Below are 17,118 nucleotides of genomic sequence, written 5' to 3'. Positions count from 1 at the left end.
CAAAATTCGTTGACTGTAACGGCTGTACGTGTAAAGGATCCGTAGAAGTGTTTATCGCGACTAATGGTTCCGGTGCGCGATGAATCCCGCGGGATTACGTGCCCGCATTAAAGTTACCATTTAACTTGCTGCCGCCGCCGGAACACGTTTCTCACCTCCATTAATCTGCCCCTCTTCTCCGTTCTTCCTCGGACCCCGCTGACCCCCGTTTCTCAATGACTCCGCGATGCCCCGGCGTATAACGCGTCCCACTATCGTTATTATCGCACGCGGCTATTATCATTGCTATCACCGTTATCATTATCCTCCATCCTACCTTATCCGCGTATACTTTATTGCGCGCGTCGTAAACGGAACTGGAAAAATAAGAAGGATAGGCTTCTATGTTACAAACAATAAACTTTAATGCAGCTTAAAAGCTGGTCACTTTCTCCGTTAGAACGTGACTTTTTTATCTTATAAAAAATTGTCATCAACATCGTCAAAAGAAATACGATATTAATTAAGTGCTTTTCGTATTGTCAAAAATATTGTATTTTTACATACTCTTTTATGAATTTTTAATTTAATTTAAAGTCACAGAATTTTTAATTATTGACCCCTTTTTCTCTTTCCTCACGGAATGATTAAAAATTTCTTCAATAAACGCGGTTGAGAAAGAAATATATTTACATAACGAAAGCGCGGCACGGAAATTACTTATTTGCCTTCCTTGAACTTTGCTAATGTTATCGTAAGAGACATTATTATTGAAATTTGCAGTTCAAATGCTGCGGTGCCTTGAGATTCGAGGACTGGCTCGTGAGCGAGTGGCATAAGGACGAGGAGGTCCTCCGGAATGGCAGCGTCGTACCTGACAGCTGCTGCAAGACGCCGACGTTTCTTTGCGGGAAAAGGGATCATCCCTCCAATATTCAGTACACGGTACGATACAATATTCTGCCACAGCTTCGAATTTCTACCTATTCTTGGCTGATTACACAGTTCGACAAAAAAGTGACTTTTTTTAACGCTAGAGTGAGACTAGTTATTTCTTATAATTTTTTTTTTTTTTATACTGAATACGAATCCGGTTTTCAAATTGCTCCCTCATGTCACAATTTTCAATTAAATTTGCAATTAAAGCAAAAGAAGTTATTTTTGTTAAATTATAACTATGATATGCGTCGTACTAGAGAAGTTTTATTGCAATCAAAATTAAGTATATTGTTAGGATTTGCAGTCCTCAAAAAGAATTTTTTTGTGTCGGTTATAGTTGAAAAGATATTTGTGATTAAATGTGAAATATGTATACAAAAAATTCCTATGATATTTTTGCTAAAAATTCAGATAGGATTTAATTTCCATCAGCTATTTCACCATGTTTAGTTTTTCAATTTTTGCATTAATATCATATTTAGTATCGTGATAGACTTCTATATATAATTTTTAGTTTCATAAAAAATGTTTTTATTATTTAACAATAATTTTCATAAGTTGAGAAGAAAAAATATTAGATGGAAAATAATATCTTTAACCCAAAAATTGTTTAATACTATTATTATCAAAATAATTATTTTGTGCTCTTTAAATAACTATTATAATATTAAAATAAAAATATAGTATTTTGAAACTTAAGATTATGAAATTCTTTAAAAAAAATTAAATTATATATAAAACAAGATTATCATTGTTTCATATATATTATATACAAACAAGAATTTAATTTCTTGCTTGTATATATGTATGAAGCAAAATATATCAGTTTTAATTTTGATATTTGATACTATTTTTTCTGTGTGCCGTTTCAGGGCTGTATTTACAAGTTCCTGGAGACGACGAAGGACCATTTGATAATCCTGGGCGCCGTCGGACTCGGCCTGTCGGTCCTCGAGCTCTTCGGCATCGTTCTCGGCTCCTGCCTTTATATAAAGCTCAGGCACGACTTTGATGACTGAGAATTGCTTCAATGCCCCGAGGGCAACAACAACGGCCAGTCGTGGTGCAGATACATGCAGAATAATCTGGAGACCGTTTGATCGTCGGAGTAGGGGCGGGAGGACGCGCGATTACAGCCGCGGGATTGTACGGATGAAAGGGAACCATCCTCGGCCGCGGATCCTCGTCTGCCACTCCCTCCCCCCGACGCGTTCGGAAAGGTATCAACAAGTGAAAACGAAGGTGGCAATAAAGAAACGACGCCGTCTTCGTCGATCGTTACCTCGCTTCCCGCGAACTTTGCGCAAATTACGTGATTAGTGATTACGGACAATCAAAGTGGGAAGCGAAAAGTTCAAAGGTAAAAACAAAACGTAAATTATAAAAATCGATCCGACGTCCCGGGTCGCGATCTGAAGGCGAAAGACGCCTCCGATCGTTGAACACTTGTGCAACGGAGTTGGGTTTAAAACTCGTGTGCATCGTCATTAAATAGATCCTTTCAAAGACGGTGCCATTATGAGATACAAAGGGGTAAAAAGAAAAAAAAAACTGCAACGTATCGCGAGGATTGCTTCTGAAATCGATCGGTTTTTCCGGTGCCTTCGTAATGATTTATTTCTCAACAATACCGTCTTCGTCGCGTCGTTTCGGAATTTCTACGGAGCTGGCGATGCCAACGGGTTTTAAGTCCGACTTTAGTGCCTTCTCGAACGGTGTTCCCACGTAAAACAAATTTACAAAGAACAGTTTTAATAAGCAAGCGTGCGTGGGCGCGTTTACGTGCGGTACGCAGGACCAGTATAATTATCTCGAGTATGTATCTAATAAGAAGTCGTTCGCGACCAGCGCAGCCGGGATCGACTGCGCGACTCACGACTAGCCGAAAATTGTAGTTCTTGTTGTCAATGTTTGAATATTTTCTGTGGTATTTTCTCCCGGAAACGAAAACAAGAGCCTGGGTCCTTTTTTATAGCGCATCGTCAGCCAACGTTAATTAAACGAGCTCTAATCTTCGCCGCCGAACACGGTAATATTTTACAAACTCGGCGAAATTTCACAGGCGCTTCCGAAAGCGCTGCCTCCACTCGATACTGCCATTTGCAAATTTACACAATTTTCAATTGCGGTCTGACAAGAGTGCGCCATAAGAGCCATGACAAAAAAAGAAGAGGCGAGTTTTTTAATTTATCGATTGCGAAGCCGTAACTAAGCATAGAGCGAAAGTGAGTCCCGAAATGGAATTTACCAAAAAATTGTCAAATATAATATTTTCAAATTTTAAATTTTGCTGCCATGCTCCCGACGTTTGAAACCTCAACACTGAAACAAAACAATAAAATTACATCTTTGCTTAATATTTTACAGACACTTCATGACTTTGAATTAATTGAATTATTTCCGAATATCGCTTTCTGAATATTTCTTATCCTTCTTGCTTCTATTACTTCGTAGAAGAAAAATTTTAGCAGATTAAAAAAATCAATAAAAATCAAAAAGATGCAATTAGAAAAATTATAATGTTTTTTATGTTTGAGAAAACTTAAATAAACGAAACGTTTCGTTTTATTGATATTGATTCAAATATTTTATAATATTTGAAATACTTATATATATGTATATATAAAATTTTTATATACTCCATCTTATTTGCTTGGTTAATTCATCTTGATTCTATTTGCAATAGAAATTTAAAATAATTATTTTCAGTTATATCCATTAATACATGTGAATAACATTTTTTTGTGTATACGAAAGTTATTTATAAATAATTTAAACAATTATTATATCATATTTATTATATTATTTTCTCCAAAAACAAAATTAAAAGGTTCTTAAAAATAAAACTTTGCTGACAGGACATACGAAAAACTATTTGACTTTGAAATGTGAACTTTGGCGTATAAACGTTGCGTTTGCGCATAATATGATTGCTCAATTAATAAATTGAACAACTCGCCTTCATATTGAGGGAGAATCCACGTTACCGCGTCTGGCTTTTCCCGGATAACAAAAGAGATCTGATCAAGTCGAGTAATGTCAATTTTCCTGCGATCGGATCGCGCGTCATCGAGTTTCTTCTTCTCGAAAAAAGAGCCGCATCTTTTCTTTCCTCGGCTCGCATGCACTGCGCAGTAAATAAATAATCTATTTATTTACTTGGAGAAAAACTACCTGCCGTAAACACGATGACGGACCGATCTGTATCGAAGACAAAGCGAAAATCGACAAAGCGAAAATCGACTCGATAGAACTGTAAACAGTGCCTTGATGATATTCTTAAGCTCAGAGATATTTTAGAGTACGCGTAAAAAAAAAGAAAATACGTCGTGACGATGTAAATTGTTAAAGAGGAACCAGCGGAGAAAGGGAAAAGGAGAGAGACTTTAGCGTGTAACAAATTTCACATACACATACATACATACATACAAGCAGCATGTATATATCCGTTGCTTCGCAAATGAGTACAAGCCTTTGCACATTATTTATGATAAACGCTTTCGTCCGCGACAAGACAAAGGAGCGCGCCGCTTGGATCGGCAATTGTAAGCTACTGAAATTTTTCCGCTGTGATCCACGCGACGAATGGCTGCGTTCAAAAAAGGGTTAAATGAGTAACGGGTTAAACAAGTAAATCTTTAATAAAATTGATTCTTAATATATATATACAATATATATTGTAAATCGAGTTCATTCTTGATAAAAAAACCAAAGTAATTAAATTTTATTCTAATAAAAGGGAGCATTCCGTTTGATCACATTGCAATTGACCACAGTCACTCATAATTTTTCTTTTGAGACATTGCCCAATATTACTTCGACATAACCAATTGCCCTTTGTTTCTACACTTAATTAATTTTATTTTTTAAAGGCTCCATTAATACGTCCTGGGAGACATCGATGATCCACGCTGAACTTTTCGTTCAGACGGAAATGAGAGATGTTTTAACTAAAGAAAAACATAATCATGAAATACTTTTTGATATTATGCGTAATTTATAATACAATAATAACTCAGGGAGTCATCGATGACTCACACGACGCTGCAATCAGTTTTTTCAATTTGAGATATGATATTACATTACAATTTTTAATTTATTACTTTATGTAAAAATTACCAACCGAAATCGATCGATTGTTTGTAAAAGTTTGTTCAAAGTAACTATATTCGAAAACACACACAAAAGTACATAGAAATATTTCTTTCCTTTTTATTTTATAGAAATTAAAATTTTTATTAGTCAGACATCGTTACATATCACCTTAATTATTAAATGTTTAATTAATAATTAAATAATTACTTATAAATGTTTGTATAAAATGTTAATTTTATTAAATAATTCTATTAAATGCAGTTTAATTAATCACGTAAAATTGGTCCGGCACTTGTTACAGGATTTCAATCTAAATATCTTTTAATAAGAATGAAAGCTTATTGAACTGCTTTTTATGCTGAACGCGGCCATTGATCCTCCGCATTTCCCTTATGTCCCACGCGTTATCGAATTTTGATAGGCAACTTATTTCACAATCACGACGGCCGATCGTCATCGACCGATCCTTGAAGTCTTGCAATTGCGGATTTCATCGATGTTCTCGCGCTCAAAAAAGTCCAAACATATTTTACTACTGTACCATCGCGTCATATGTTATTTTAATCTAAATATTATTGTCCTCCCTTTGCTATTATGTATACATATATTATCGACTAGTGTCTAGGCGAACTTTATACATATTGTACATATCAAACGCTATTCTGTTACAAATAAATGTTTAAATCGTATTTCCTCCCCTTTTGGAAGCATTGGCCCCTAAAAATATCGACTAAAATGTACGAAATATTCGATTATATCGAATCAAATCTGATAAAATTCGAATGTTGTATTTTTCGAAAATAGATTCTGAGAGGTCGAATACGAATCACATGTATTGACAATCATATAAAATTACAATATATTAAAATATTTTTTATTATACATATAATCAATATTATATTTTACATAGAATATTATCGTATATCTTACAGAAATTTTTTTTAAATAATAATTATCCATATCAAAAATCTACTCAACAATAGTTATGTCGCTAATTAAAAGTGAATTAAAAGTATTTAAATAATTCGATTCGATTTGATTCGAGTAAAATTTTATCGATTCAGTTCAATTCGAATTCAAACAAGAAAATGAAATTCAAATCTACGTCAAGAAACCTTAATTCGTACATTTCGAAAGCCTTGTGTCCACGATACTAGAAATCGATCCGTGATAGCAGACAGAGAGAGAATTGACCAATCACATTAATTAGTTGGTCGAATTGTTCAAATGCGATTGATTATCAATTCTCTCTGTCCGAGATTTCTAGCATCGTGAACAGAAGATTTAATACCGTTTTATTCCCGAAATATCAAGATCGTAACTTGGTAAGTACGTAAAAAAAGTGAATATAATGTTTCTCCAAAATATTCCTGTTTTTAGTACCTTATAATATTCAGTCTGTGTGATTACATGGAAGAACTTTTTTTTATACACGTTTATTTCGTTCGATAGGGAAAGTCGTTCTGCGAATGTCATCTTGGGGATTCCGCATTGCTCGCATATTGCACCATCGATTCGAGATGCGTCAATAGCATGTTATCTCGCGTTCCAAGAGCGACAAACAGCCAAGCGAAAACCGCGAGAAGATCCTTCGATATCGTTATTTTCTGCCAGCCGTTTAGCTCTTCGAGAAAAGTCTCTTGCGAGGTATTCTGAAAAATCATTGCATATAAGTATGTATAAATCAAACGTCGTTTACGCATGCCTAGTTTCATTTTCCGAATAAAACTGAACAAAAGGACTAGAGACTTTTTGTTTTTTGAGAGGAGAGGGGGGAGTCAGAGGAGAAGAACGACTGTAATAATGAGATACGCTGAAAAAAGAATTTTGTTGCATTAATTAGAAATCTGGTAGATTCAATCAGTATGTCTGTTCGAAAACGGACGAATTATATATGTCTTGTTGATATAATAAAATAAGTTTTTTCAATGTAATTGTTTTAATTTTACGGAGAAATAAAATTGACAAATAAACTTGATTTTTATTCCGTTTTTATCAAAAAATAGGAAAAAGAGATAACTGCGATAATATACTTTATTGATGAATTACTTAAAAGCTCTTAAATATAAAAGAAATTTTAAAACTGTTGATATTGAGGATAATAAGGGCATCATCGTAAAAGAAAAAAAAATTGGAAAAATAGCAAGGAGAATAGAAAAAACTTTTTTTTTTAATTTCTAAGAACTTTTTCGAGTTAAGAACACTATGAATGCTGGCTGTTAAGTCAGATATTCTTACGTTTGACCATGTTTTGTTGATACTATAATAATGCGCTAAAGCTATTTGATCGTTCATCTTTAACGATGCTTGGTGAAGTCCGAACGTTACAAGATAGAGCGGAATGGCGATCGCTGTTTTCGCATGATCCGTATAAATCTCGCGTAAATGATCCATATCAAGCCGCGCCAGATCAAATCTAAAACCATTAATATCTTTCTTGAAGTAAACATTTTTTCCCAAAAAAAGTTACACACACATCTAGCATAACGTAAAGTTAAAATAAAGACTGCGCTCTTTGAAATAATTCCAAAAAATCGTCTAAAGGGGTCAGACGATTTTTTTTCACGAAATTAACAGTTAATAACAATTTAAAGATCGATAGTCTAGACTTGCACGAAACTTTTTTTTAATCAAAGATTATATATTTAAACGTGAATGTGAAATTATATGTTAAATCTTCCTTTCCAAAGATCAAACATACTTATCGAAGATGGAGATGACGCAGAGAGCGATTAGGAAGGAGAACATATTTTCGTATATTTCGGAGAAAACCGAGTAGTTCGACATGAATTCCATCGAGGTATTAAAAAAGACATGAATCTGCAAACACGAATCAGATAAGGTCACTGCACCAGTATAATACATGTAGCTGAACAATCACCAGCAAATAACCGTTTAAGAAAAATATTAAAATAACGTTAAAATAATTAAAAATTGCAAATCAATATCTCTTAATTTTAATTTCCATCCATATTTGATTAAAATATCATCTTTTTTACATGAAAATGTAATTAAGTTATTTTTGTTCATTGACTGATGCACTATTTATTTTTTTCAAATTGGCGATACACAAAATCTGTGTCGGATAAAAAAAATATACGTATAATATATAATGTATAATGTACAATGTACATACAATATACAATATATAATATATAATACTTTTAAGATAATTAAGGAGAAAATGCATTTTACCATTGTGAAATGCAGAAGCGCCATCCCGCCCAAGAGACCTTGATAAACGAGACCTGTGCATTTCCAAAATTTTTGCGCAGTGATTGCCACCTTTATAAGCGTGTACGTTCGAGTCTCTGCGGAATCGTGGCTTTCTCCTTTTGTCGCGCGCATCGTATCATTTCCCAAAGCACGTTTCGATCCGCCAATTTTCACGGCGCTAAAGCCGCTTCTGCCTTGAATATAAATTGTGTCCGTAGTCAGTTCCGGAAGAGGCACAGGTTCCTCGTATTTTGTGCGCGCGTCTTCTTGAGCCTTCTTCAAGATCTCGGTGATGGGCATCTCGTCGTCCGCTAGCGTGGAAAATTATTAATTTATAGATATAACATTATACATTTCATTTTCCTCAATTCTTTTACATTTTTTGACCGTATGTAGTTTTCTTTAACCCTTGGCAAAGACAGCTGAATTTCACTGTTTAATTTGACATCGTGAGTTGCTGAGGGAAAGTTATGTTATGTAGACGTTCTTTTTCAAAGAATTTTTGAGTTTAAAAAAAACATTGAAAAAATTTTAATGTACTCTTTCAATATTTAGAGAGTTCGTATTTTTAGTTTGATTGCATCTAATATTCAATAAAATTGTGAATTTTTTTTAAATTGTGCTTTAATAACCATACTTGACTCTTACTATTAGCCTTTTTCAAATATTATAATGTTTAACAAACTGATATTAATAAGAATGATGATGTTAATATTTACTGAGTTATTTAAAAAAAAATGGTATTTCACTATCCTCTTCCTTCCTATAAATAAATAAAAAATCACGTAACTCCGCGCTTGAACTTTTTGTAAGCTGAAGAGCCTCTCTAAAATTTCCTTAACACAGATGTGACCTTTTAAAGCGCGTTAAAATATTTATTACTCCCCAACCAAACATTTCTAACGTTTCTGCTTTAAAATTTAAATTCTCAATTTATCAATCGGGATTTTAAAGAAAGATTTTAAGTAGACTGCAATGGAAAAAGATCTCTTGAATTCCTATCAATTTTTTTAATTTGACGATTCTCTAAACGAGATGCAAAAGATATTCTTTCTTCACCTCGGGAAACGTTTCTTCTTCTTTTTCGCGATTTATCAGCGAAGCTATCCTCCCTGTCGCTGTAGCGTTTCGCAGAAGATCCGGTATCTGTTCGATCGTGATCATGATCCGCCGTGCGAGACCGTGCCCCCGATTTTCGTCTTTCAGTCCGTTTACTGCGTTTCCTTCTTCTCCCGAGGGATCCCGACGTGATTCTTTCCTCGCTAGCGTGAAGGTCGGTATAACGTGCTTTTCTGCGAGTCGAGTGTAACTCAGTTTTGTGTAGCTTATCATTGCTCTTGGTACCCGGTGACTCGGTCTCCGTGTCTTCAATGCTATCTTGTCTCCGAGGGAAATTCTAAGATGTTGAATGGCGAGCTCAATGATAATACATTTTTCATTTTATTTAAATAATTTTCCGGTGCCTCACTTGATAACTAATCAAATTTATTATTAACTATTCTAATAAGTTTAAAGGTAAACATTTTTTTATTTAAATAATTTCCTGTCTCGCAATTTCTGGTTTGATAAATAATAGATGATTAACAATACAACAATAAAATGTCAAGGATTTGTCAAATAAATTGTTAATTAGATCAATACGGTGTTTCATTGCTACATTTCTACAGATGAATAAAATACGTATCGCCAATAAATTAATCATTCATATATTTTTAATTGAATGTTAATTATATATAAATATGCAACTGCAAAATGGCTGCAATCTGTAATTCATAATATCTAATTTCAATAATTATTATATCAATTAAGTTGATTAATCAACGTCAATTACCGTTTACTATTTTCATTTTTAATTTTTGCCCTGTAAACAATACTGACCGTTTTGATTTCTGGATCGTAAAGTCGGCTTGAATCTTCCGAACTGGTCCATTGTTTGTGCGATGGCGTTCTACCGTGTTTCACGTAACTGTCGTTCTTCACAGCGTGAACGGAAGCTTCATCCTCGCTGTCATTTTGTTGAAGCCGTTCACTGATAGCTGTAGATCTTCGTTCACGAGAAGCTTGACTTCCGCGTGTCATTTTTATGACGCGCATGCATCGATCATTCAGTTGTCCTCCTGTCGATTCGCAATCATCTTGCGATTAATTTCAAACATACGAGACTTATACATTTTTCTTTTAAATTATCTGTACGATGTGAAATTGGCTATAGTATGAAATTCCTTTGAACGTGCTTAATAGTTTAACTTCGCAGCTGGTCACTGGTCGTTACAAGGCAGATTGTTGTTCAAGACTATCACGAGACGAGGTGTCCATAGTAACGCTTTGTTGTGATTACAAAGCTCTGTGACGACCAGTTTAGTCTATATCGTTTATATTATGCTCGTTTTCGTTCGTCCAAAACGAATAAAGAGATATTAAGCATTCAAATTGATATTTTGAGACGTGGACGATTTAATAGTTATTCCTTGATTAGAGAACAATTGAAATTATTCAGTTGAGATGATTATTTTTGTGATAAAATATCAAGATATTAAAAATACAAGACTTTGTTTAAAATATAATCTTTCTTTCCAATTAACATTAATTTGCCAAAAATTTTATGTAATTATTAAATATTAAATTAATGTATATTGATCAAATAATTCTAATGCTTGTCTCGTGTATTTCTTGTTAACGTTTCTTTGTTGCATCAAATTGTGTAGTCATAAAACCAAAATAAGATGTCTGAGTACATATACTTAATTGATCAGATTTTAGACAAACGTTTTAGTTACATACAGATGGGCTATCTGTATTCTCATTAATAAATATTGCGAGTAATAGTAATTAGTAATAAAATTTTACATACTCCAAAAATATAAGACTTCTGGAAAGTATAAAAAATTTTTAGACGTTGTTTCACAAGTGCTCTTTTATCACTTCACAATTTTCTTTTTTAATAAAGCAATTTTACAATTCCGTATTTATTGAGAATATATAGACAGAATATATCAACAGAATATAATATTGTATATAAATTACAATATTTGTGTTTTATAAGACATAGAACAATTTTAAATGTATAGAACAATACATATATAAGAAAAATTTCTGTTGATTTATTACACTGAATAGCATTTTCTACAGTATCTGTACAACATACATAGAATCTTTACAAAAATTGAATTTCTTCTCTTTCTCTCTGATACTAAATACTAAAAACACAATATGTACCCTATGATATAATCATCTGTTTAAATAATTATATTAAAATAATTCTTTATGTTATTAAAATAATAATTTACATCCAGTTTTATTTAAATTCAACTTAAAGGACTATATCAATGAGTCTTCATAAAATTTCTAAATCACAATGCCGTATTTCTGGATGGCTTTTCTGAAAATAAAGATGAACAAATTATATTATTACAATTTTTAATTGTTATAGATTTATACAGTTATATATTATTAAATTATATTAAAATATATCTATGTATTATCTACCTTTAATTTTAATTCTATTCTATCAATTTCTCCACCAAGCATGTCTACGATATTTTCGCCGTGTTTCAATAAAAATGCCTCTAATTCATCGATATTTTGCATATTCTTCACTTCCTACAAAAACATTTGATGTTGATACATTATCACAAAATTTTTCAATAGACAGGAATATAAAATCTTTACCTCTAGCATTGCAATAAGATCGTGCTTATCTAGGTAAGATCTTGTAAGTTCTCGCCCGTCAAAATCCAGTTCGGCTTTATATCTCACTAAATTATTACCCATGTCAATGCCTTTCACATCATGAATTGCGCGAACCTGAAATGTAAGAACTTCAAACATAAGAACAAACGTATCGCTCATTTGCTACATCGATATAATTCAAACTATATAATTTCTCAGTTATCTGCAAAAAAAAATTTAATAGAAAATTAATATGTTGAGCAAAGAGTTAATGATATTCTTATTCCATGTAGAATCAAAAACCAACTCTAGCAAATATATCAAAATCACATTTAAAAATAATATCATAAAATTGTCATGATTCAAAACATTCCAAACTTTTTTCAATTGTCATTGTAGAAAATAAGCGATACAAAAAACGTCGATATTATATAGCCACTTTCAAGACCAACGTTACCATTATATCTGCTTCCAATTCAGCATTGATTTTATCGAGATTCTCTTGCGATATGCTCCTTCCTATAAGTGCAGCGACGTTCGAGTAGATTATAAAGGATGCCACTCCACCGAGCAAACCGCCAACCAGAAGCGAACCAAAAGCGTCAAACATCGGATTTTCAAAATACGAAGTCAAGCCCATACATCCAGCTGCAACAATGACTCCAAGCACCTGAAAATAACATAGAAATCTCTCTCAATAAACAAGATACTTTAAAAAAGTACGAAAAACGACTTACAGCTGCAAAGTCTTCCATGAGTACGACGTTCACAGACGGATCTTGTCCTTCTAGAACAAACTGTTTAAGACTTTCCTTTTTTTCCTCCGCGCCTCTTTTTATAGAGTGCAATGCTATCATTAAAGTTGCTCCTTCGGATAGCAAAGATCCACCCAAGACGAAGTACGCCCAAAATAGAGAATCTAATGGCGCGGGAAAAAGAAGACCGTGAATTCCGTGATAAATGGAAAGACCCGTACCAACACAAAAGATCCCCACGCCTGATATCAACGAGGAAACGTACTTCATGTTTGTGTAACCATATGGGTGATCAGGATTAGGATTCTGCAAAATAATTTGTATAAAATAAAATTAAGCTTGAAAAAACATCCTACAATTAGATTAACCTTTCGACTCCAATACTGTTTTACCAGACATAATTACAAAATAGGGGGAGCAGATGACCCAAAAAAGTTCAATAAAATATTAATAATGTTGAAAATTATATTAAAATAAAATAAATATATCAATGCATAAATATAATACAATGTCGTTCCTTTTTATTTATATAAAATATCTTTATATATAATTATAATAACAAAACTATTATAGTTTTTGACCAATTTATATGGATCATACGGCTCGCCTTTCTTGGGATTCAAAAGGTTAAAAATTTTATTAACAAAGAGGCCAAAAACTTGTGTTTATCAACCGTGATAGTATACTCGACTAAATAAATGACGAGTACTAAATGAATGATTATGGATGAATAAAGGACATTTTTCAAAACATTTAAGAAAATTTTGAAAAAATTACAGATTATTTTATATCGCATTTAAAATTAGTAGAAAAAATTTGGCGGCAATTTTTTAAACAAAAAATTGTTTCAATAAGTAGTAGTAATCTAATGAAAATATAATAATGAAATAATGAAATAAGAAATAATGACAAAAATCTGAGAGATTTGCAAGTGTTCAACCTCCTTGTTAACATATTCTTTAATTTACTCGTTTTTAAAAAAGCGAACAGATCACTATTATAAGTTTGATCTTAAGATTATTATCATATTATTAGATCTATTCTTTTTAGCTGAACTGACTGTACTAGTTCAGAGTTTAAATTTCTTCTTCTAACGTAAAGAGAAAAAAATAAACTGTGAATTAGTGCAGTCAGTTCAGTTAAAAAGAACAGACTTATTAATTTACCTGCACTGATTTGTGAATACCATATGCTAAAATCAGTTGATTACAAGTATCCGCTGCAGAATGTACACACTCGGAAAACATGCTGTGCGAACCAGTATATAACCAAGCGATTAACTTGCACAAGAAATTACTAGCATTTCTAAAAAGAAAAAAAGATTAATCGAAAAAAATCTACCATACTATTACATGATACGCATAAATTACGTACATAGCAATTGCAGTCAATACCACTTTACCAGATCTTCCGAAAAGACCTTCCTTTTGAATTATTTCCGTTTTGCTGCCAATTTCCCGCCTGTAATCTCTCAATCTCCGTTTGACCGTAAAAACATCTGTGATGAAAATCTCGTGTTTCAATCAGTTTCAATCTTTGTAACAATCATTATTCTATTAAGAAGATACTCCTATCAGACAATCAGAATATATGTGATCCTGTAAGATGGGCAAACAATCTCTGAGCACAGATATTCTTTGCTTGAGGAGATATTCTCTTTTAGGGGAACAATCACTTTAAATTAACCCTGAACGCTACTTATGTTTCTTGCATTAACACTATTCAAGGTGAAAATTTATTCTTAAAATTAAAAATTTTTTTTATCTCAGTATTTTGTTTTTTTATAAATTGTTAAAATGTTAGACTAAACTCTATTTCGAGAAAAAAATTTTATTATTTTAAGCAAAAATTTAATAACAAAAACTGTACTGAACTTAAATCAATATTTGAGTAAAAATTCACTTACAGTAGCAGTCTAGGGTTAAACAAATAAACGAATGTGTACGAGATTATAAATATTTACTTTGCTGATAAATTTTCCGTTCAACTTCCTTCTTCAAAAGTTCCTTTAGCAAAGCCTCTTTGGATCCCCAAACTTCTAAAGCTCTATAAAAAGACAGAACTTTAAAACATTTAATTTTAACAAAAATTTTCACACAAACATATATAAAAATTTTGAAAGCCTTTTCGTACTTAGCCTCAACATCTTTCCTCCAATATACTGTGATAGGTGGTTCAAATTCATATGGGGAACGTCTTTTTGTCTTTGGCAAAGTCTCCAGATCAGAAGGTTTTAACAAAAAGTCTGCCATAGCCCTCACTGGTGTAATAAAGTTACGTTCCAAGGAAGATGTTGACTTATCAACTCTGACTTTCTTTTTAGCTACAAATTACAAGATCAGTATTTCAAGTTTAAATCAGAAAATTAAGAGAAAGAGGTGGTATTATGGCCACTAGTAATGTTTTCATTATTAAGAAAGAAATTCTAATAATTACTTATAAAATTATTTGGTTATTACTCTAACTTTTTATTCGGTTATATACATTTCAAGTTATGCAAAGTTAAACAATCGCATGGAATTTTGCTAATGTGGTCCTTTAAGCATGCTGACGCCTCAATAAGCTTAATACAATTTCTTTTTCAAAGTTTCTTTTTCAAAGTTTTCATATCAAAATAATTATTTAATACATTAATTATAGTTTTATCATAAATTTATAATTTATATGTATTACAAATTTTAAGTACTGAAATTTATATGTAAAAGGATTGTGTGTACATACATATATTTGTATGTATTCTACAGTATTTTCTCATTATATATATATTAGAAATATATAATTTCACAATAAAACGCTTTTTTTTAAATAAAACCAATTTTGAAAATCTATTGTGGAAGCCACATTATCACTTCCGTTTTTCTTGAATCATTGTAAAGTACGATCACATATTTATAAAAAGCATTCTAATATTTCATCTTTGAATTTAGAATTGATTGACTAAGACTTTGATGAATGTAATCATTAAGTTTTCAATTTAAAATATTGGTTATTAACAAATTTATTGTACAAAATAAATAGGACATAATACCATCTTATTTTGAATTTAAATAATCTAAATTATTTAAATCACTTGATGTTATACCCTTTTTCGATGCAACATCATCTTTCAATGATTCTTTGGACTCTGCAGACTGTTTCTCAACAAACTTTGCTGCATGTCCTTTTTCTATCTCATCCTTCTGGAAAACAACTGGTTCTATGTCCAATACTCTCTCTTTTAATTTACCTAGCTTCTCTTCATTTAACTCTATAATTCTCTGCTGAACTTCCTCAGCTAGTTTTATTTCAGCCTTCTCTTTATTGAATTTTTCATCGTCAGATAAAAATCTTGTCACGCAAGTCCACCTGCAATCTCCATGCTTGCTTATCTTCCTGTTAGCAAAGACTGAGAATTCAAAGATTTGAGAATTTGAGACCGCATGTACTTTGTATCGGGTACCATACTTGGGCACTATCAAAATACTGGCATGTCTTCTAATTAAACCAATTTGAAATATGCATAAATGATCGGCATGTGACCGATACGTGGCGTTTCGAATAAACTTTACAAGATTATGGGGCCGATGTAGCATCCTCGGTTTTTTAACTTTCCTCAGATGTGCATAACTTAACCTATAAAGGAGAATAAATTGATTTAAAACTATAACCCTTAAAAAAATGCTTAATGATTACAAGCTAATAAAAGATAGCATAACGATATTATCACTTTTCAAAAACTATCTTTGGATTATAATATAATAGAGGGACGTGATATTACTTGCTGGAAAACCTTCGCAACAAAAATATTCATCTTACTTTTCTGTCAAGATCACTCACTGCAGTAAACAGTGTAAAACATTGTTAAACAGCTGCAAGATATTAAATTTTCATTGTTCAACGATAACTAGTCGAAATGAGTTGGTCTTAAACTTAATGACACAAAACCGAACTGTCAATTGTCATTACATTTGCTTGGATGTGAAACAACGAAGCACAACGAAGTAACGTTGTCGTAGATGGACAATCGCAATAGTGGAATGTGGATGACAATGCTAATAGGGGATTGGTTACTGGCACTCGACAACCTCGTAACGCTTATTTTTGAAAACGTCGAATGCATTATTATATAATCGACCGCCAGGACGGGTTTTTTTTACAAAAACATGATTTTTTAATTATTTAGATAAATTTTATCTTTTTCGCTCTTGTTTTTTTTTTCCAAAAATTGACTAAAATTGAACTATCTCTCACCGTTTGGCTTGGGTGATAAAAAATAAATATTCAAAGTGAATTTTTTTCAAGTTTATTAATTATTTAGATAAATTTTATCTTTTTTACCCTCGCTTTTTTCAAAAATTGGCCAAAATTGGACTATCTTTCACTGTTTGGCTTGGGTGATGCAAAATAGATGTTCGAAGTCAATTTTTTCCAGTTTTTTGATAATTTTGACGAATTTTACTATTTTCTGTCAAGTTTTTTCTCAAAA

At 32.2% G+C, this 17,118-nt stretch overlaps 3 protein-coding genes across 7 annotated transcripts in view; 1 reads left to right on the top strand and 2 right to left on the bottom strand.

Moving 5' to 3' along the window:
* LOC105197189 (CD151 antigen) overlaps positions 1-5,700 on the top strand; it is a 154,460-nt gene extending 148,760 nt beyond the window's left edge. For all 4 annotated transcript variants that reach the window (XM_011163438.3, XM_011163441.3, XM_026136848.2 and 1 more), the window contains 2 exons: positions 763-924; positions 1,791-5,700. In XM_011163438.3, the coding sequence (XP_011161740.1) occupies positions 763-924; positions 1,791-1,937 (309 nt within the window). In that variant the 3' untranslated portion in view covers positions 1,938-5,700. The remainder of the gene's footprint in view (positions 1-762; positions 925-1,790) is intronic.
* On the bottom strand, positions 5,134-11,150 carry LOC105197188. 2 transcript variants are annotated; one of them, XM_011163437.3, is made up of 6 exons: positions 10,108-10,812; positions 9,289-9,625; positions 8,209-8,540; positions 7,715-7,833; positions 7,252-7,429; positions 5,134-6,665 (listed from the first exon to the last, which is right to left on the bottom strand). In XM_011163437.3, the coding sequence occupies exons 1-6, from the start codon at positions 10,321-10,323 to the stop codon at positions 6,486-6,488; spliced, it is 1,362 nt and encodes a 453-aa protein (XP_011161739.2). In that variant the 5' UTR covers positions 10,324-10,812; the 3' UTR covers positions 5,134-6,485. The 2 variants fall into 2 exon arrangements, with proteins under 2 accessions (XP_011161739.2, XP_039303176.1); XM_039447242.1 differs by lacking the exon at positions 5,134-6,665 and having other exon boundaries at positions 6,794-7,429; positions 10,108-11,150.
* Positions 11,151-11,308: 158 nt separating this feature from the next.
* Positions 11,309-16,661, bottom strand: LOC105197187 (zinc transporter 9). The gene is made up of 11 exons (XM_011163435.3): positions 16,449-16,661; positions 15,736-16,265; positions 14,787-14,976; positions 14,617-14,699; positions 14,028-14,151; positions 13,820-13,958; positions 12,636-12,959; positions 12,356-12,568; positions 11,899-12,033; positions 11,716-11,829; positions 11,309-11,608 (listed from the first exon to the last, which is right to left on the bottom strand). The coding sequence occupies exons 2-11, from the start codon at positions 16,223-16,225 to the stop codon at positions 11,564-11,566; spliced, it is 1,857 nt and encodes a 618-aa protein (XP_011161737.1). The 5' UTR covers positions 16,226-16,265; positions 16,449-16,661; the 3' UTR covers positions 11,309-11,563.
* Between the last annotated feature and the right edge of the window lie 457 nt (positions 16,662-17,118).

Source organism: Solenopsis invicta, chromosome 3 (assembly GCF_016802725.1).
Source record: "Solenopsis invicta isolate M01_SB chromosome 3, UNIL_Sinv_3.0, whole genome shotgun sequence".
Taxonomy (NCBI): Eukaryota; Metazoa; Arthropoda; class Insecta; order Hymenoptera; family Formicidae; genus Solenopsis; species Solenopsis invicta.
Note: the sequence above shows the minus strand (reverse complement) of the source record. Positions and strands in the feature narration are given on the sequence as shown.

Coding starts and splice junctions, on each gene's coding strand:
- LOC105197188 (XM_039447242.1), bottom strand. CDS start 10,323: ATGCGCGTCATAAAAATGACACGCGGAAGTCAAGCTTCTCGTGAACGA. Junction 8,541..9,288: donor AAGAAGAAACGTTTCCCGAG/GTGAAGAAAGAA, acceptor TTTCCACGCTAG/CGGACGACGAGATGCCCATC. Junction 7,834..8,208: donor CGCTTCTGCATTTCACAATG/GTAAAATGCATT, acceptor TCGTGTTTGCAG/ATTCATGTCTTTTTTAATAC.
- LOC105197187 (XM_011163435.3), bottom strand. CDS start 16,225: ATGCTACATCGGCCCCATAATCTTGTAAAGTTTATTCGAAACGCCACG. Junction 14,700..14,786: donor AGGAAAGATGTTGAGGCTAA/GTACGAAAAGGC, acceptor GTCTTTTTATAG/AGCTTTAGAAGTTTGGGGAT. Junction 13,959..14,027: donor GTATTGACTGCAATTGCTAT/GTACGTAATTTA, acceptor TTTTCTTTTTAG/AAATGCTAGTAATTTCTTGT.